The 22,230-nt window shown below is 37.2% G+C and overlaps 1 protein-coding gene across 1 annotated transcript in view; it reads right to left on the bottom strand.

Annotated features, from left to right (window-relative positions):
- Positions 1-1,245: 1,245 nt before the first annotated feature.
- Positions 1,246-22,230, bottom strand: part of MS4A14 (membrane spanning 4-domains A14) — a 28,191-nt gene continuing 7,206 nt past the window's right edge. The window contains 6 exon segments of the mRNA XM_003275218.4: positions 1,246-1,999; positions 2,001-3,497; positions 13,011-13,109; positions 15,912-16,061; positions 18,519-18,569; positions 20,978-21,106. Coding sequence (XP_003275266.3) covers positions 1,925-1,999; positions 2,001-3,497; positions 13,011-13,109; positions 15,912-16,061; positions 18,519-18,569; positions 20,978-21,106 — 2,001 coding nt within the window. The 3' untranslated portion in view covers positions 1,246-1,924.

Here is a 22,230-nt window from a genome sequence, read left to right as displayed (position 1 = left end):
AGCACTGTAGAAACATGTGCTAATCTAGCTAAAGCAAAAGGTAGAAATTATTAATATTATTCAGAGTAAGTTAAATACCAGGTGGTGGTCATTCAGGCGCTAAAGGCTAACTCAGATAAGGACTCTGTCAAGGTCAAGCAATCATGTGAAGCTCAGGAAACTAATATTTTACTACAAAGGCACAGGCAGCAAGGAACATATAGCCAGTCATAAAGAGCTCTGTATCTTATTATACTACTACATATGACTTCTCCGTTCACCTCTAAGTAGAGACTCCAAGCTCCCATTTATGCCCTTAAAAATGTTTTATTGAATGTATTCTTGAATCAAGCCTTTGTGCTGAAATTCTGTAGAAGACACAAATATGACAGTCTGGATTATTCACAAGAAGGTGAGAGAACTGTAATAGTGCATTGTCATTACAAAAAATGAATAAAGTTGGGGAGAGATCCCTAGAAATACCTATTATAGAATTTTTGAAACAGGAAGTGCAAAACACAGAAGTTAATGGGGGTGATAAAAATGGAAAGAAAAGCGATCGTTAACCTTTCCAAATGTATCAAAGAGATAAAGTGAAAGAGGATTGAAAAAAAAAACATGATTAGGCTTGGAAGATCGAGGTAACTGATAGCTTTTGATAACACAATTTCCTTTGATGACAGAGGATGAAATTATGTGTCATAAGGGTTGAGAAATTAGAATCAGTAAATGCAGGCATAAAGAAGGGAGCTGAAGCTTCACTCAATACAATACAGTATGTCATATTTTCTATTATGACATCTGCATCTCTGTTCTTCCCTAATTTCTACTTTCCTATCTCTAGATATATCTTAATCCCTCCCACTCCATCATCACATTCTGTATTCATTGCCACATTCTACCTCATTAATAATTGAACAAACTCAGTCCATATATCCCCAACATAAATATGAGGAGGGAGAGTAAATAAGAGGATTGGAAACAGCAAGACAGGGAAATGGGAGAAATTTTTCTTCCTTGCTGACTCTTTTGGTTCATGAACCCTTAGAGAGCCTTCATAGACTTCCCTGTGGTTGATTTTCTGAACTCCTATAATGCCAAAAGGGGGAGACGACAAATACTAGCATCATACCAAAGTAGGGCCATTAAATATTAAGTTATAAAATGAAATCGTGATTATAAACCGAAGCACTAACTTTCATGACAAGGAGTATACATGTGAATTATTTCTTCACATACATAAAGTGATGATACAGTGTTAACATTTGGTTTGTTGTCATTTTATTTTAAGTAAGAACAAATTGTTTGAGTGCTCAGCATGCCCTTCGTTTTTTTGTAAGTTAATTAGGTAGCAACCACAGTTGAGAACACAGATTGGAGGAGACAGTATTGTTTTTTTCCAATTTAATTCCATCAATGGGGACAGTGTGGTATTGGGTAGATTCTGCATGTTAGTCAGAGCCTTCAGATTGCTGTTGATCTCTTGGATCACATGAAGTACAAGTTAAATTCACATCTTCTTTATATGAATTTGAGGAAGCTGAAGTGTTTGGTTGCACATCTTGTTCTGAATCTAGATTGGACAAATAGGCAAAACATGTGTCTTGTACTGAGCTTTGGCCAGAAGAAGAATGAAAATCTGCCTTCACATTTTCTGATTGCAGGTCCCCTGAGGTTTGCTCTATACATTTCATGTCCCCTGGTTTGATGTCTCTAGTATACGTATCTCCTTTTTGTGTAACTCTGGACTGAAGGTCTTGTTGGTCTTTATCTTGACCGTCTTGACATTTTAGGTTATGTCGGGCTGTTGTGTGCTGGGTTTGGACTTCTTGGTATAGAGCTTTCTGCTTTAGGGCTTCTTTCTCTAATAGATCCCGTGTTTGCCAGTGCTTCATTTCAAATTGCCATTCTCGTGCTTTATAATCTTTGTTTCTCCAGCCTTGAGTTATCCAGTCAGGGGATTCTTGGCCAAAAGATTGATAGTCCTGGGTTGTCCAGCCTGGAGATTGCTTTTGTGGAGATTGCCAGAATTGATATTGCTGTATGTGGGATTCTGAATCTTGGCATAACAATTTTGGCACTTTCTCCACCTGAGCTTGCTGTCCTTCGGCTTGAACGTTTTCGGATTGTCCTTTCAGGGATTTCTTCTCTTGGGCTGGCTGGTCTTCAGTTTGGTGATCCTGGGTTTCCTTCTTTGAGTGTTGCTTCTTATCAGTCTGCTGGTCTTTAACTTGTCCATCTTTAGATTGTCCTTCTGGGTATCGTTCCCCTTTGACTTGCTGATCTTCAGCTTGCTGATCTGGGAGTTGTTCTTTAGTTTGTTTAAGTTGAGCTTGCTTATCTATGGAGTGCCTCTTTGGGGATAGCCAGTCTTTGATTTGCTGGTCTAAGGATTTCCGCTTTGAAGATTGCCAGCCTTTGCTTTGCTGATCTAAGGAATGCCTCTTTGAGGATTTCTGGCCTTTGGTTTGCATGGCTAAGGAATGTCTCCTTAAGTATTGTAAGGCTTTGGTTTGCTGGTTTAAGGAATGCTGTCTTGAGGATTTTCTTCTATGGAGTTCCTCCTCAGATTTCCATTCTTTGGTCTCTTCCATAACTTCTGATCTAATATCTTGATATGACATTTGTAAAATTTGCTGGTTTTGAGGTTCAGTGTTTTCTGGTTGAAGATCTGGGGGCTGCTGAAGTTGGTGTTGTATTTTAGGGAACTGCACAATATGGGATGTTGAGGCTTCAGGTAATATGGCATGGGCTGATAGAGCTTGGGATAGAACATCTTGGGAAGGTATGTCTTGGGGTTGCATGGTGTGGGATGGTGTTTCTTGAGATAGCATGTCTAGGGATTGCATGTCTTGGGATGTCATGTCATGAAACAGCATATCTTGAGATGGTGTGTCTTGGGATAGTATGCCTTGAGGGGGCAGGTCATTAGCTGTCAGATTATAAGACTGTTTGACATGGGATGATGTAGACTTAGATGGCATGGATTGTTCTGACAGGCCTTCTACTGGTAGAGCTTGGGATGGCAAGTCTTCAGGTGATACATCTTCGAGTTTTAGTGCAGAATGGGATGGAAAAACTTGGAGTGACACAGCTTGGTCCTGCAGAAGCTCGGTTTGCATTTGGGAAGGTTGTGCAATAGCAGATTGTAGATCTTCATCTTTCATTTGTTTAAATGTAGAGTCTAGCTGAATGGGCATATTTTCTGAGGGCTTTTTCTCTGGTGTGGGAGGCAAAGGTTCAATTTCTTCCTCTGAAAATTTGGGAGATGGAAGGATACTTTGCTTTTGTTCATCTGGCACAAATTCTCTACCTTTATTACCTGGTTGGGAGACTAAAGGACTTCTAGAGAGTCTTAACTTGAAGAAAGCATAGCCTCCAAAGAAAACAGAGTGTGCATTTGTAGTTGAATCATCACTGGAAAACTCTTCTTGAAGCACAAATTGTAATTGAGCATTTTCTTCTGGGGCAGGTTGTTCACTATTTTGAGTAACATCCGAAGGCAAGAAAAACAGAACCTATAAAAGCAAGGATGAGGGTAATTAATATGACAGCATCATGTCTAATTTTTTTTTGTTTTCCAAGTTACTTTTCATCTCTGACTTAAGACAGTAGATAGGAAATAACATCTAAATGAGAAGGCAGAAAACGAATGCCAGTCCTGCCTTTACCATCAACTTATTGGTATTATTTTAGAAAAGTCATCACCTTTTAGTTTTTCAAATATTGAATAGAGGAATTTGATTAAGATTGCCTCAAAAATTCCTCCCATACTTAATATTATAAAGCTTCTGAGACATTTTATATCATCTAGTCAATATTCATATATTCATGCTTAATCTATAATGGTTTATTGATCATCTAGATGAACTAAATGCTGGGAATCGAAGACAATTAGATGTGGGATTTTCCCTTAAGGTGCTCACAACTATCTGTACATCGACATATAAATAGATAATAGTAATACAGTTCAGCAAATGCAATTACATAAATAGGTACCTAGTGCTTTATGGGAACATAGAAGATGACCTAATTCTGAGACAACCTGGAAATGCTTTACAGAAGAGGCAATATTTAATCTATATCTTAAACAGCTGAGTAGGAATTACTCAGGCATAGACAGTAAGATGAAATAAGACAGGAGTCAGAATCCAGGTAGAAGCAGCAGTGGATTAGCAGGTAAAAAAACACAAGATAGTGATATAGCATGGTGTGATGGCAGATGGTAAGCAGTTAGATATTACTGATATTATTAGATGGTATGCTAGGCTAGGAAATTTGGACTTTCCATTACAAATCAGAGGAAGCTATTGGAGTTTTTTAAACAGCTAAATGACTGCATCTGATACAACCTGCAATGCTTCCCATTAGTTCTCATGTTATTATTATAATTTTTAGGAGGTTGTTACTGCAGCACAACCTGCTGCTTTTTATTCTGACTCCATGAATTACACCTTTCTGAGATAATTCATAGAGTCAGAATAGACTACTTGTTCTATTTGATGAAGTGGATCAGAACTCAGTGATTAAATGAATTAATTATGCTTACCTCATTGGCTAATAACAGGCCTAGATTGAGAATCTACACATTCTCTTACATAATACATTGCATTTCTCACTCTCCTGATTAGTTTTTCACATCTATATTTTATCCCTATTGAAGGACTATTTATGTGAGTATAAATGGTACTTTGGAAGAGATTTCTATATTTCTAAAAATCCTCAAATTTTTGTTTCATGTGAATTTTAATTTATTCTTCCACTTAAAAAGAGGTTTGGAAGAAAGAATTATAGTTTCTCTGTTTATTCAAGCTCTTAAGTGCTATGGCTTTAAATTTCCTCATCATTACTGAGAACTCAGTGATTACCAGATGCTAGACAAAGTTCCAGAGTCATCACAAAAAAATTGGTATGACATCCCTGTGAAGTTAGTATCCTTCTTTTAGAATGGAGGGAACTGAGGTTCAGATGTTAAATAATCAGACCAGTATCGTAGAGCTGTTTACCTGGGAAGGATTTAAACATTGTAGTTGAATCCAAGGTCCTGTGCTTTCCTCTCTGATCTATGCTTCTTGTATTAATAACTTCACCTACTTCCTACTTCAGGGTGGCTATGACTAAAGACCATATGAAATAATACTTTCAAGCACAGAAACTGGCACAGAGAAATTTCTCTGTAAACGTAGAGTTCACTTTCCCTTTCCTTTTCTTGAGATCAAGGTACATATTTTATTATTTTTGAATCCCCTGTTGTACTTTGCACATTACTATGCCATTAGTGGATTAAAGATCTGTATTCACTGAATTCAATTGAAGCGTTATTTAATGTGAGTAACTTATTTTAATATTGTTTCTAAAAGGCTTAAAACAGAGTTTGTACTCTCCTCTAGTTGTATAAAATACAGATAATACAATAAAGATGAAAGCGTGAGATGAAAAATGACAAAAGCCAATACCCATTCATGATTTAAAAAAATCTGCGTAACAGGGTAAATTTACTCTGTAAAAAACCTATGAAAAACATCATATTTAAGGGTAAAATATTGAACATTTTCACCCTAAGATCAAGAACAAGGAAAGACTATTTTCATCACTTATTTTAAACATTGTATTGGAGAGTACACAGTGTAATAGGGCAAGAAAAATGAGGCATAAAGTTTGGGAGTAAAAATGTCTTTATTAATACTTAAAATGGTTATCTACTAAGAAAATTCTAGAAACTCTATTAAAAAAAGCTGTGGGAACTAATAAGTTAGTTTAGAAAGGTCATAGTAGACCAGTATGTAAAAATAAATTGCATTTCTATATGTAGGAGTGAACATTTAAAAAATAAAATAAAAACACCATGTACAATATTAAGAAAAAATGAAATAATTATAGATACATTTAACAAAGTGTGCATAAGACTTATACATTGCAAATAATAAAATAATGCTGAGAGAAATGAAATGAGATGTAAGACAATATAGACATGTTTCATGGACATGGATGAGAAGACTACATATTACTAAGAAGTAAATTGTTTATAAATTATCTATAGGTTCAGTACGATTCCAACCAAAATCCCAGCAAGATTTTTGTAGGAATCAATAAACTAATTCTAAAACTTATATGGAAATTCATGTGACCTAGAACAGCCAAAACAATTTTGAAAAAGAACAAAGTTGGAAGATTTACACTACCTGATTTCAAGAATTACTCTAGCATAATTTTAGTGGGGCAGAAGAGAAATCTCCATAGAGAATTGAAAAACAATAGAGAAATTCAGTGAACCCAAATGTCGATTCTTTTAAAAGATCAACAAAATTGATAAACCTTTACCTATACTGAAAAGCAAAAAGACAATAAAACAACTAAAACAAGACATAAAAGTGAGGACATTACTACTGACCTTATAAAGAGAAAAAGTATTATAAAAGAATACTGTCAGGAAATCAACATGGCACATGGATACATATGTAACAAACCTGCACATTGTGCACATGTACCCTAAAACCTAAAGTATAATTAAAAAAAAAAAGTAAAAAAAAAAAAAAGAATACTGTAAAAAATTATATGCCAAAAAATCAGATACTGTATAAGAAATGGGCAAATTCCTTGCAACACACAAACTACCTAAAATGATTCAAGAAGAAATAGAAAATCCTGACAGATCCATAACAAGTGAAAAGATTCGTAATCTAAAACTTCCCAAAAAGAGAAACTTCTGGATCAGATGGCTTCACCAGTGAATTCTACCAAAATTTAAAGGAAAAAAAAATTATTCTCAAACTCTTCTGAAAACTTGAAGAGACGGGAAAACTGCCTAACTCATTCTATGAGGCCACCATTACCTTGATACCAAAAAACAGATAATTATTTTACAGGAAAAGAAAATTACAGATTAATATCCTTTATAAGTGTAGATACAAAAATTGCCAACAAAATATTAGAAAAGTATTATTCATATGATGAAGGGAAATTTATAAGCAAAATACAAGGATAGTACAATAAGAAAATCAATAAATGTAATATGTCACATTAATATAATGTTGGAAAACCCCCACACAATCATCTCACTTGGAGTAGAAAAGGCATTTGATGAAATGCCTTTCATGAGAAAACCTCTCATAAAACTAGGAAGAGATGGAAAATTCCTCAATATGTAAAGTTTATTTATAAAACACCCACAGCTAATATCATACTCAGTGGCTCAGTGGTGAAAGATTAAAAGCTTTCCCCCTAAGATCAGGAACTATATAAGAATGCTTTCTTTCACTGCTGCTATTCAATATTGTACTAAAAGTTCTAGCTAGAGCTATTAGAAAATAAAAAGAAATAAAATTCATCCAAATTAGAAAAGAAGAGATTAAGGCCATCTCTATTTCCAGATGACATGATCTTCCTATATAGAAAATCCTCCCAAATCCACAAGAAAGCTACTAGACCTAATACAGGAATTCAACAAGTTTCAAGATATAAGAGCAACCCACAAAAAATCATTGTTGTTTCTGTATAACAGCAATAAACAATATAAAAATAACATTTAAAAAGCAATTTCATTTATAATTCCACCTAAAATAATTATATACTTTAGAATAAATCTAACCAAGGGGATGAAAGACCTCTATGCTAAAAAATACAAGACATTGCCGAAAGTAATTAGAGACCTAAATAAATGAAAAGACATCTTTTGTTCATTTATACAAAGATTTAAAATTGTTAAGATGTCAGTGCTGCTCAAAGCAATATGCACATTCAATACAATTCTATCAAAATTCCAACAGTCTTTTTCTCAGAAATGGAAGAATGGATCCTCAAGTTCATATGGAATTTTAAGAGGCCCTGAATAGCCAGAACAATAATGAAAAAGAATAATAAAGTTTGAGTGATTATACTTTCAAACTTTGAAACATACTGTAAAGCTACACTAATTAAAACAATATGGGGCCGGGCGCAGTGGCTCATGCCTGTAATCCTAGCACTTTGGGAGGCCGAGGCAGGTGGATCACCTGAGGTCAGGAGCTCGAGGCCAGCCTGGCCAATATGGTGAAACCTCGTCTCTACTAAAAATACAAAAATTAGTCTGGCATGGTGGCACACGACTATAGTCCCAGCTACTTGGGAGGCCGAGGCAGAAGAATTGCTTGAACCCAGGAGGCAGAGTTTGCAGCGAGCTGAGATATCGCCACTCCACTCCAGCCTGGGTGACAAAGCAAGACTCCATCAAAAAAAAAAAAAAACAAACAAAAAACAAAACAATGTGGTACCCAGCATAAGGGAAGATATATAGACCAATGGAATTATTCAGAAATAAATGCTCACATATATCACATATATAGTAAATCAATTTTCAACATAGACACCAAGAATATTCAATGGGGAAAGGAATTTTTTCAACATATGATGCTGGAATAACTGGGCATCCATATGTGAAAGAATAAAGTTGGACCCTTACCTTATGCCATATACAAACATTAACTCAAAATCAATCAGACACTAACCCTAAGAGCTGAAACTATACATTTCATGGAAAAAAGTTGGAAGAAATCTTCATGACAATTTGGCAATAATTTCATGGATGTGACAAGAAAGGCACAGAAGACAACAACAAAATAATTGATTAATTAGACTTCATAAAAATAAAGAACTTTTGTGCGTCAAAATGTCATCAAGAAAGTGCAAAGACAACCTACAGAATAGGAGAAAATATTTGCAAATCATATATCTACTAAGGAACTAAGATCCAGAATATATAAAGAACTCTACAATTCAACAACAAAAAACAAACAGCCCAATTAAGAAACAGGCAAGACTATAATAGATATTTCTCCAAAGAAGATGTATACATGGATGCTCAACATCAAATCATTAGGTAAAAGCAAATCAAAAGCATGAGATACCACTTCACACCCATTAAGATGGCCATTATATAAGGCTGGGTGTGGTGACTCATGCCTTTAATCCCAGCAGTTTGGAAGGCTAAGGTGGAAGGATGGCTTAAAGGCAGGAGTTCAAGACCAGCCCTGACAACATAGCAAGACCTTGTCTCTACAAAAATAAAAATAAAAATGAAAATAAAAATTTATCTGGGTGTGGTGGCACATGGCTTTCGTCCCAGGTACTCAGGAGACTGAGACAGGAGAATCACCTGAGCCCAGGAGTTTGAGGCTGCAGTGAGCTATGATCTTGTGCCAATGTAGCCTAAGTGACATAGTCTTTGTATAAAAATGAAAGAAAGAAAGAAAGAAAGAAGGAAAAAAGATGGCCGTGATAAAAACAAATATGATTCAGAAATCCCATTACAGGATATATATTCAAAGGAAATGAAGACAGTTGGAGAAACATCTGTACTCCCATATTTATTGCAGTGCTATTCACAAGAGCCAAGATAAGGAATCAACCTAAATGCCTATCTACACATAAATGAATAAAGAAAATGTAATATATATATATATAATATGGATGATATATTACATATATATATAATATACACACACACACAAACAATAGAATACTATTCAGCCATAAAACAGAATGTAATTCTGTCATTTGTGGCAACATGAATTAACCTGGAGGACATTATATTAAGTGAAATAAGCCAGGCTGAGAAAGACAAACACTGCGTGATCTCACTCATATTTGGAATCTAAAAAAGTTGACTTCATAGAAGTGAAGACCAGAATAGTGGTTACCAGAGGCTAGGGAAGGTAGGGAGGATGGGAGGACCGGGAAAGATTGGTCAATGGGTATAAAATTCTAGACAGGAAGAATAAGTTCTTACTTACTATAGATAGTAAGAATAAGTTCTATACATAGTAGCGTGACTATAGCAAATTACAACGTAGTGTATATTTCCAGGTGACTAGAAGAGAAAATTTTGAATGTCATCACTATAAAGAAATGATGTTTAAAGTGATGAATGTGGTAATTACCATGATTTGATCATTAGAAAATGTAACATGCATTGAAGCATCACACTGTACCCCATAAATATGTACAATTATCATGTGTCAATCATAAATTGAAAATTAAAAATAAATGGAAAATAATTACTCCTTTTCCCCTGTTGGTTGGTATTGATGGAGATGTGGAGAAATTGGAATCCTTGTACACTGCTGGTGGAAATGTAAGATGACGCAACCAATGTGAAAAACAATTTGGCATTTTCTAAAAACATTAAACACAGAACTTCCATATGACCCAGCAATTTTGCTCTTAGGTGTATATCCAAAAGAATTGAAAACAGGGACTTGAGCAGATATTTTTACACCAATGTTCGTAACAGCATTATTCACAATATACAAAAGGCAGAAATATCTGTGTCCATCAACAAATTAATGGCTAAGCAAAATATGGTATATACACAAAATGGAATTTTATTTAGTCATAGAAGGAATGAAATTTTGATATATGCTACAACATGGATTAATCTTGAAAATATTATGCTTACTCAAATAAGCCAGTTAGAGAAGGACAAATATTGTAAGATTCCACTTATATGAGGTCTCTAGAAAAGGCAAATTCACAATATAGAAAGTAGGATAGAGGGTACCAGGGGCAATCGGGAGGGGAATCGGGGAGTGATTGTTTTGTGGTACAGAGTTTGTGTTGGGGATGATGAAAAATTTTGGGGCATAGATAGTGGTTAGAGTTACACAACATTATTAATGTATTCAATGATTTGAACAAATGGCTAAAATGATAAATATTATGTTATATGTATTTCACCACAATGCAAAAGAATTACTCTAAAAATGCATAAATTAAGAGAGTGTAGGATACGTGGAAGGATAGACATAGTGGCCAGAGGGACAAAATACACTATCCAAAAGAGACCTACAGATAAATAATAAGTAAATTGATTTTCAACAAAAATACCAAGGTGATGGAGGAAAGCACTGCATTTTCAACAAATGGCATAACAACTGGATATCTCCATGAGGGGGGATGTGCATTAACTTCTAACCTTACCCTACAACTGTACATGAAAGTTAAGTTAAAATAGACCATACATCTAAACACAAAAGCTAAAATTATAAAACTTCTGTAGGAAAAGATAGAAGAAAACCTTCATGATTTGGGGGTAGGGAAAACTTTGTTAAACAGAACACAAAAACCGTAACTGTAAAAGCAAAAATGATAAATGGAACTTCATCAAATTTGTTTTTTTCAAAGAAGCCATTAAGAAAATGAAAAGGCAAGTCACAGTGTGAAAAAATATTTGTAAAGGATTTGTATTAAGAATTAATTAGGCTGCTATAAGGCCAATAAGAAGAAGATAATCCAATAAAATTCAGCTAAATATTTGAACAGACATCTCAAAAAAAGATACACAAATGGATAATAAACATATAGCAAGAGTGTCATCATCATTAGTCATTAGGGAAATGTAAATTAAAACTACAATGAGGTGCCACTACATACCCACTAAAATAGCTAAATTATTAATAAAACTGACAGTTTCAAGTGTTAATGATGTTATGAAGCAACTGTCCCTCTCACACATTGTTGATGAGAATGAAAAGCAAGACAACCACTTTGACAAACTGGTATTTTCTTATAAAGTTAAACATCTGGTTACCATACGATCTCGCAATCAAATCCTAGATGCAACACTCCAGGAGAAATGAAAATATGTCCACATAAACATGTGAACTCAAATATTCTTAGTAACTTATTGATAATAGTTCAGAACTTTAAACAATCTAAATACCCATCAAAAGGTAAATGGACTGGGCGCAGTGGCGCACACCTGTAATCCCAGAACTTTGGAAGGTCATGGTGGGTGTATCACTTGAGCCAAGGAGTTTAAGACCAGCCTGAGCAACGTGGCAAAACCCTATTTCTACAAAAAAATTACAAAAAAAATTTAGCTGGGGGTGGTGGCGCATGCTTGCAGTCCCAGCTATTTGGGAGGCTGAGGTGGAAGGGTTGCCTGAGTCCAGGAGATTGAGGCTGCAGTGAGCCGAGACAGTGCCACTGCATTCCAGCCTGGGTGATGGAGTGAGGTCTCGACTTACAAAAAAAAAAGATAAATTGATAAACAAATTGTGGTGTACCCATACATAAAGGGAATGAATTCTTGATAGAGGCAACAGCATGGAGGACTCTCGAAAACATATTTCTGTGTGGAAGAAGCCATATAAGCCATATACAGAGAGTACTTACTTATGATTCCATGAATATGAAATTTGGGAAAGTCAAAACCAATCTAGATGATGAGAACATTGACTACAAAGGGGTTCCAGTGAACCTTTTGGGATGCCAGGAATGCACTATACCTTGATTGTAATGGTAGCTAAACATAGGTACATTTTGTTGTTTATAAATGATACTTCTATAAAGTTGATGTAAAAAAAAGAGAGAGCTAGAGAGAGAAATGAAAACTCCATGAATCAAAAGGCCTGTACTGGTATTTGGGACTTAGGGAGCAGGCTCTGGAGACGTATCACAGGGGTCAGAATTCTGATGTTGTGTGATACTGGAGAGGTTAGTTTAGCCTCTTTGTGCCTTACTTCTTTCATATGTAAAATAAAGATGTTATAATAGTTTTGTTAAGATTAAGTTGGTACTCAGTGATTATAACAGTGACTGACATAGTCAGAATTCAGTAAATATAATCTATAACAATTATTATAAATACTATGTAGTATCAGTATTAATAGTTTTTTTTCCTATTTCTTTTGTGGTGGTGGAATTGTGTCACACATCTTATGATCCAAGAATACACACCCCATGTCACAGTAATTTGGGTTCCCATTAAGTCTGATATTACATATTTTTGGCAGGGACATAAGGAGCTATGTCTTAACAGAAATGACTGAGTATAAAGCAGATAGTACAAGAAAGGAAAGCATAGTCGTTTCAGATGGTGGGGTAAGCTTCAATCTTAAGCTTGCCCCTCTCTGACCTTCTTAAATTTAGATGTTTTATTTCAGCATCTGAGCATGCTGCTCTTCCTACTAATAGATCAAACATCACTGTGTGCAGTATCCCAACAGGAACAGGAACCTGTTCTCTTAATAATATTAAGAGACATCAGAACACACCTCATCTGACTGTGTCCAGCACTTGCTTCTAAAGGATGCAATAGTCACAGAGATGCTGAGCTCTGCTATGCTGATGATCAGTAAGATTGACAAAATTCCCTGCAAATAATGAGGAGAAATAAATGGCATTTGAAATGAGAGCTGTTATTTTAAATATATAAGCTGAGAACCCCTTACACTCTATCACCAAGTATGGGAAACCCATATTTTGGATGGTTCTGTAGCCATCAGACACTGCACAATTTTCATCTTGTGTCTTTCTGATAAGGCAGGGATAACAAACTCCAGTGTCCATGGGAGCTGGGCAGTCATTGTGAACTAAACAGGGGAAGAGTAGAGAGTAATAGTATTCATAGGAGGCATCCATTACTCAATTCCAGCCAATTGTTGTCATGTGGGAACATGGATACCATAATGCCTATTTTGTTTGTTTTTCCCTAAAGAGCTAGATAGAACATAAATGCAGGCTGGATGTAGTCCACAGATTGCCATTGTGCCCATTTTGCTTTAAGGTAATGTTTATATTAAGAAGTAACATGGTACCTTATGGTGTCTCAAAAGTTTAAACTATGAAGACAGAAAGACCTGAGTTAAAGTGGGTCCAAGGTCAGCCGGGCGCGGTGGCTTACGCCTGTAATCCCAGCACTTTGGGAGGCCAAGGCGGGCGGATTAACTGAGGTTGGGAGTTCGCAACCAGCCTGACCAACATGGAGAAACCCCGTCTCTACTAAAAATACAAAATTAACTGGGTCTGGTGGTGCATGCCTGTAATCCCAGCTACTAGAGAGGCTGAGGCAGGAGAATTGCTTGAACCTAGGAGGCGGAGGTTGTGGTGAGCCGAGGTCATACCATTGCACTCCAGCCTGGGCAACAAGAGCAAAACTCCATCTCAAAAAAAAAAAAAAAAAAAGTGGGTCCAAGGTCCCACTTAACCTTGAACAAATAACTGTGTGTTTCTGAATCTTGGTTTCCCTGCAATACACCCAAAATCTTAAATATTCAATATTTGTTGGTAAAACTGAAATGTATGAAGACCTTATTGTATGCAATTTACTGACTTTCTCCATTGAACAAGATATACCTGGTCTTGGATTTTGTAGAACTTACATCATGGTAAGGGAGGCAGACAATAACAAGTAATTAGATAATTATTTACCTAACTAAATTGTGATAAATGCTGTGAAGAAGGATTGGGAGCTATGCGCTACTATAATGGGGAATCTATGCAGATATGAGCATAGAGGTGAGGTCAGGAAGAACTTCCTTAAAGAAGTGGTATTTCAGTTGAGATTTAAGTATGAGGATGAGTTAATTGTATAACTGGCCTGGTGACTGTTCAAAGCCAGAAGAAGCTGATCCTATGATCATGTTGGGGCTGTGGATACTTGACACATTAAGGGATTATAGGAAGTGGCTGGAGTGTGGAGGAGTGAGAAGGATGAAGTCCTGGAATAATGTTGGAAAGGTAGGTAGGATAGGGGTTACAGGGTTTGGTAAGGCTGTTAAGATTTGGGTCTTAATCATCATACGTTTTACAGGAAGCCATTAAGTAATGGCTCAGATTTACATTTTTAAATGATTACTCTGGCCACAGTATAGACAATAGATCGGTCTTTAGGACAGGTGTCAGCCCAAGATAGCTTATGATGTTTGGGTTACAGCAAGAAATTGTTAAGTTATGTGAGTGAGAACTAGGAAGAGATTGTTCATGGTTCTGTATGCAGGTAACTAATCTTGCAATACCCATCCATGGAGAGCAGGAAATAGAAGAATTTCATATATCTGGAGATTTAACCCTTTCGGTATATACAAGTTCTTCCTTGTATATACCAACGTAACAAACAGTAGTTGGCTCCTGTCCATTCAGCAATGGCCAAGAATTGTAATGTTGTATCGTGTTCTTGGCCCAGTTAGGACAGGGTTTTATTGTTTATGTTGTTTTCTGGCTTTCTTTAGTAATCTATCATGAGTCTAATTTTAGAATTTATCTCAGAACACATGAGAGAAGTCCCTAGGACCACTTCACTGAGTGATTGTGAGGATTAAATAAATTCTTGTATTCAGGAACTAACTTCTCATTTCTTATTTACTGAGGAAGACCATTTTCTGTGATTCCACTTTATTTCCCTTCTGACAGATTCAAATATTCTTCAAATTATAGAACCCATGCTTCAAGATATAGCTGGTAGGAATAAAATAAAACCCCAGGACTTGCCTAGGGAACTAGAGAGAAAGGCCTATCAGAGTCACTGACATGCTTAAAAATAATGTCATTGATTACTTGTTAGATAAATACTTTAAATTGCACAGACAATTACATTTCCTGGTAAAAGATCTCTCATCTGCTTTAATGAATAAAATAGCCACAATTATGTGAAATAATGTATGTCTTAAGCTTATAAAAATCCTTACTTTATTAAATGACATCTAAATACCTTCCCCCACTGTATTTTGATCTTAGTGTTATTGAGCAAACTTTTAGATCATTTTGTTCATTAATGCTGAAACAGTAGCATTTAATTCAATCAATGGCCATAATAATTGTATTAGCTAAACCTATTGACTATTTAACTGTGCAAGGTACTGTTTTAATTTAAGCAATCCTCACAACAACCCATGAGGTAAGCATTCTTACTATGTTCATTTTCCACTTGAGGAAGACCGAAGCTTAGAGAGAATACAATGTTAGGCCAAGGTGACAAGCTTATGTGAACAGGATTCAAGTCCAGAAAATATCGCTCCTTAATCATTGTAACAGTAACCCCACAGTACCCTTCTCAACCGTCAGTTCAAATGCTGACACAACTTCATTTAATAAAATAAAAATCAATGAATCATTACATCACAGACACAGTTCAGATAAGATTTTAGAGATTCATCATGCAAAATAAGACCACTTACAATGAAAAGAGTTCTACCGAAAACACATATTTCTTCAAGGGAAGACGTCTGGCAGTACTTGTCTTGATGTCTGTAGCTGAGAATGGTGAAAGTAATCCCAGTTATCGCAACCAAGGAACTGATAACATTCATGCGCATGACACCTTGACCCTGAAAGATAGTTTAAAAATGATAAAATAAAATCGAAACCAAAGCAAAAATACCTTGTAAGAAATTTTCAGTGCTTTTATCTTTCCAGATACTTCTCAGGGAAGAGTTGTTCCATCAGGTCAGTATTATTGGAAGGCTTAATAAACTAAATTCTGACTCATTAAACTCAGAAGACAAACCAAGTTTTAGAATGGGCTAAGGATGCTCTATGGCTAATGCTAAAGAAAATGTTAATTTTATCCCATTTTATCTCATTTTATCCCCACCATCTTTCATAATCTAGAAGCAGTACAATGTATTAGCAAATATCTTTGCTTGGAAATGAAATCTCACTTCAAGTCCGAGTTTCACTAGGACCTTATGGAAGCAACCTAATCTCTTGGAATCTCAATTTCTGCCTTTAAAAATGTGAATGTGTCACCGAACTTTTAGGGTAGTATCCATTTACTCATTTATTTCATAAATATTTAATGTGCACCAAATACATGTGAGTACCGCATTAGGCCCTGGAGACACAAAAATGAACAAAAGAGGTGACATCCTGCAATCATGCGGTTTACAGTCATTCCCTGGGAGAATTCAAGTGATAATCAACAGAATCGTTAACATTTAAAAATGTTAACCTATTTGGACTGGAGTTTAAAGGTGTTCTTTCTTGAACTCAGTGTTCCAATAAAAATATTTCACATTGCCCCACCCAGTTCCCTTTATTCATTCCTTTTTTTTGGGGGGATGGGGGTGCAGGTGGGTGGGGTATGTATATCCGAGTTCCTTTACAGGAAGGGGGTCATCCGATTTGTTCCTTCCTACCCACTCCTAGGACTGATATCACTCTTTTAAAGGACAAATAAAGAAAAGCTTCACATTTCCATTCATCAGGTATTTGCTGTACCTTTATTGATTGTGTTACAACTACTGTGGTGGAAAATACAATGATGCATTTACACAGCCAGTCCTTTCCAGAACAGTTTGTGGCTTGGTGTGGCAAACCTCGGAAGTGTACTTGTGCCTTAATGTTTACCTCAATCCCAGGTTTTTATTGCAAATAGGCACTTTGGCAGAAAATGCACAGGAACATATAGATAGGCCATCTCTCTCTTGTTCTTTAGTCCCCTTGTTTTCTCAAGGCTCTATTTTGGCTCCCATAGGACATTTTATAGACTAAGGTCTCTAGATAATCAATCCCTCATGTGTATTGGGCTTTACAAAGAACATGCCCAGCCTAGTCTCTTCTGATTCTTGTTATACTTTTGTGCTGTAGGAAGGACACTTGTTGTTATCCCCATTTTACAGATAAATGGAATTAAGGAAGTAAGTGAGTGTGAGCAATCACTTTCACAGTTCGTGGAAGGGCTGTGATGAAAAGCCAGGTCTTCTGATGCCTGGTTCAGCATCCCGCCCCCATCATTCCTGCGCACCTCCATCTGCATAGCTCTCAGTGAGTCAGGAGTAGGTTTTCTTTACCCATAGTTTATTTCTCAGCTCTGGAAGGAAGTCAATACAGGGAGAACAGCATTTGGGGCTTCATCTGCATTGTCTGCATGTATTTCCATAAGCAGGGATGGAAACATTTATCCGCCCTCCCCTCAGAATGTCTCTATGGCTTGTAACTATCCCTAGAGGAAATTGGCAGAGGACCATAAGAACAGAGTTCAACTGACTTTCAGGGAGGCCCACATCCCCAGGACCTTAAACAAAATCAGAGTGGTTAGAAAGGAGTATGAACATTTAAGCATCATCTTGCCTTTTATAAGTAATGTCTCATTAAACCCTCAAAATAATCCTTAGAAGTAGGTACTTTTCCCTTCAGGTTAACACAGAAGTGAGTAGTAGCCTTGGTTCAATCCTAGAACAATCCAGCATCGATGCCCAAACTCTTTCTTCCAGACCTTGGGCAGGATCTGAAGAAAAGCCTCAGTTGGTATTGGAGATAGGGCTAGGATTGGGAGGAAGAATTAGTGAGAGCTTAGGATTGGTTTTGGTTAGAGCAAGGTTTCTCAACCTTGGTACTATAAACATTTTTTGTTGGATAATTTTTGTGTTGGGGGGAGGCTGCCTTGTGCATTTTAGATGCTTAGAAATGTCCCTGGCCTCTACTCACTTGTTGCCAATAACACCAGTTGTAATGACCAAAAATGTCTTCAGATGTTGTCCAATATTTCTGGGTCCTGGGGGTGCAGGGCAGGGAATTACCCCTAATTACAAACAATGAATTACAGAGATACAGAATGGTTTCCAATAAACAACTCTTTTAGTTTACTTGACCAGGGAAATGGGAACCAGTGTAAGAATGTCTGTCGGGCAAACAGTCGCACTGGCAAATAGGAATGATCTGAACTGCAACTTTGATGCATACAGATTTTCCTGAAAGGTAACTTTGTTACTAAAGGCTTTATACATAAAGATGATGTAAAACAAATAAAAGATTTTAAATTTTAGGTAGTTTAAGTGACTTACCAGAATTTTTGATTTCTTATCGGTTACTGTGAGGTATCCTGTAAGAATAAACTGTTAAGAAGACAAGAGACAAAAGTTAACAGGTGATGTGTTTGACCACCTTGCAGTATAATTTCCCTTGGATTCGCAAAATATCTGTTTGTGAATCTCCAAGACCATCCTGTTTTTCCACCTGAGCATCAGGGAGTAGGGAAGGTAGGCGTAGGTAGGGTAAGAAGAAACTTTGTGCTGGATTTGCTCAGCACTGAGCAAGCACTCTCTGCCAGGGCCAACTGGGACAAGCAGACTCCTCTAAGATCCAGAGGACCAGATGTTTGGTCCAGCTGGGGCTCCAAAAGGAGATTCCTGAGCTCTGGGCCTTGAAGAGAAGAGGAGGAACTGTGCCTGTTCTGAGCAGGTGAAGGGAGACTTTCTCAAGGAAGACCCCTCTAAAGGCGGATATGGGGACTGATATCTAGTGTAGTTATCAGATCCCCTCATTTCCCATGAGCGTAGAGCCTAGTGCCACCTCAGGAAAATGAGAACTCTGTCACTTCATGTGGAGTCCCTTACTTTTTTAATGTTCTGGGGATGGGAACCTTTTCGGTGGGAACTGGCCTTGGACCTTGGGGACATCTGGGTCTTAGAGTCCAAGGATCTGCAGCTGACTTGCAGAGATCAAAAAGTTACCTTTGATACCTCCCTCCGCTTCACTCCCCACATTGGATTGCCAAGTCCTGTCACTTCTACCTCCAAGTCACTCTCAAGGCTCTCCATCTCTAGCTCCATTGCCTCCAAGCTAGTTCAGGGAAACTCTTTCCTCATCTGCGTGATTGCAGCCTCCTCTCTTTGGATTCTCCTGAGTTTACTGTTATAATTGAATTACTATCTCACTCGAAAAACACAATGATACTTCAACAAGTCTTCAAATGTCACTATCCTCTTTAAAAACGTTCAGTGGCTTTCCCATGCTTTCACACTGAAGTTCCATGTTCTTAACATGACTATAGGGGTTGGCACGACCTGGTTACACCCTACCTTTATAGCCTCATTTTATGCTATCACGATAAATTCATTGGTCTTCTTTTGGTTACTCTTTCCCACATCAAGCCCTTGGCTCATGCTTTATCTTTGCCAGGGATGCCTTCCTTCCACTTTGCCTAGTGAGCAGCTATGCAAAAAGCACTTCCCTGACCTCCGTGGTCAGGTGAGTCTTCTATTAAACCCTCACATCGCACCTGGAACTCTTAGAGCACTTAGCGCAAGTGTAGGAACAAATATTTGGGGTTACTTTTGACTTTTTCATGTCTGGTGTCCCAGTTAGATGACAAACTGTCTAAATCTAAGAACAATTCACCACTTCTCTGAGAGAGGAGCTGTTTTCCAGTATTCTCAGTCTGAGCACCTAGAATGCTATTGAAGACGTGGTATGTGCTCAGTAAATATCTTTTAAGTGAAAAGTAGAGTTTTCAAAAGCAGCAGGCCAGAACCTCATTTTAATTCACACATGCAGATTACACAGAGTCACACTGGGACAATTCTGTTGTGAAATGAGAAAGTGAGGGGTTGGTCTGTTTGATTTTCTACAGTATGGCATGTATAATTTGAAAATCATTTTGAATATTACATTATATTGGGAAAATGAAAACACTGCTGGTTGTTTCTGAAATGCACATTATAGAAAAGGCATGGAATATTTCTGTTTATTTAAAGAGACTGTGGATTTTTAATAGAGATAGTGGCCTAATTTATTAATCATTTCACTTATTTGTTCAGTGATTGACTGATTGATTCATTCATTCATTCATGCACACTATGCCTCAAGCATGATTCTAGGTGCTCAGAATATAACAACTAAAACAGACAGTAATACTGCTGTCTTCTCAGGAGTGTATATTATAGTAAGAGAAGCTCTAATGAGTCTGTCCTTAAATATTATGGCACAAAATTAGGAATCCAGGCTGTGGGGATTGGATAGAAATAGCACTGTACTAAGAATAATATTTATGGCTATATGATTATCTAGATGAGTGCCACTCATAAAGTTGTCCCTGGGGCTAAGAAGGAGAATGAGCGATAATAATCTTAAAATTCTTTTTAAGTTTTCAGAGTCTGTGATTCCATGAGTGCTAGCTAGGCTAGATATGTTTAAGTTATTCTCTACTTTTGAGCTCAGTTTCCTTATTTGCAAAGGAAAAAGTAGGATATTTGTGCATCTAGTCTCCCAGGTTGGTAGTGAGGAGCAAATGTCTTACTATACACACAAGGGCTTTGGAAACTTTTAAGCACCTGAGAGTAGTTATTACAATGATGATGGTAGTGCAATGACCAAATGGAGTTGCTTCTTTTGCCGTGAAGGGAACTGCCTTTTTTGGTCTCCAGGAGGGCCATATTTATGGAATTCATTACCCTAGGATGTGAAGCAGTTCAAATCTATCTTTATAGCAATTTCTCCAAAGCTTCTAATTGACAGTACTCACAATAAGTGCTCCCCAAAATGGATATCCTGTGAGGACAACAAGGGGAAATCTTTGGGAGAAACGGATGTAATTAAGTGCAAATATACTTCCAAGGCCCACAATGATTAGAGCAAGCAGGATCTGGGTAGCCTGTGAGGAGAGAAATGGGTACATCAGGTTACAAGTATCCAAGCCCCTGTGGGCTACCCCACATCCCTCAGGGTGTGCCTCCATGGCACACCTTTCCCTCCATCCAAATGCCTTCCTCTCTCGTTTGTCAATCACTCTCAGATTGTTAAGAGATTCAGTTCAATGTGTTTCCTTCCCACTTTGCTTGCCTGGATCCTTCAGGTTCAAATCCTTCACTTTTATTCTTTATTATTTTCTATCTTCCCTGGTGTTACCAATTAATCTTTTATGAGACAGATTTGAGTACATGTCTGACTACCCCCAGATTATAAGCTTCTTGAGCACAGGGACTACAAACTATTCATGTTTACATTTTTTTCTTCTGTCTCACCAGTATCCTATTATTATCCTAACAGCCCCCACCCCCACATTTTCCAGCACTCAGTATAGGCTTTTGGAATTGGGGCTCATCCCAGTTGTCTAAAAGTTTAAAAAGTTTGATGACATAGAGTGGAGAACCTGGGATGAGCTTGCATTTCACCTCCCCTTCATCCAAGGACCCAACTAGGGATGAGAATAGCCCATTGGGCCTATCAGTTTGTAGGAGTCCGCAGGGAAAAGAATAGCAGCAGTGGTTCTCAGGGCACAACTTCTCTAAGAGTCTAGATTTTGTCCCCAGGCCACATCTCTGGGCTATGGCACCCCAAGTAATGATTTTTGCTGTTGTACAAAGGATGGAGGCTGTGCATACAGCTGTCCCCTGGGAGCACTTGTGATGAAAAACGTTTTGTATACTTTATCATTTGGTTCACTGTGGAGCTTTGAATATGGGTTTTGAAGCACTCCCAATTCCTTTAAGAGCACGAAGGGGAAGTCAAACCTCTCCACTTATGGTTTCTTAGCTTCAAGGGAGGTGCCACCACACCCTGAAGTCACTTCCTCAATGAGATATTTTAAAAAGTTATACTAGTTTCTTGCTTCCCCCTCTGCTGGGATTCAAAGATCAGTACTAATTTCTCATGTAAGGTGAAGGGGGAAAAGTAGAATTAACTCCCTCTCTGAAAATAATTGCACAGAGGTATCTCTGCAGACATACATGAATAAATAAACCTCTTTTCTCCCCTTCGGGAAGACCTATTGATTGG

This window comes from Nomascus leucogenys, chromosome 4 (assembly GCF_006542625.1).
Source record: "Nomascus leucogenys isolate Asia chromosome 4, Asia_NLE_v1, whole genome shotgun sequence".
In the NCBI taxonomy this organism is placed as follows: Eukaryota; Metazoa; Chordata; class Mammalia; order Primates; family Hylobatidae; genus Nomascus; species Nomascus leucogenys.
Note: the sequence above shows the minus strand (reverse complement) of the source record. Positions and strands in the feature narration are given on the sequence as shown.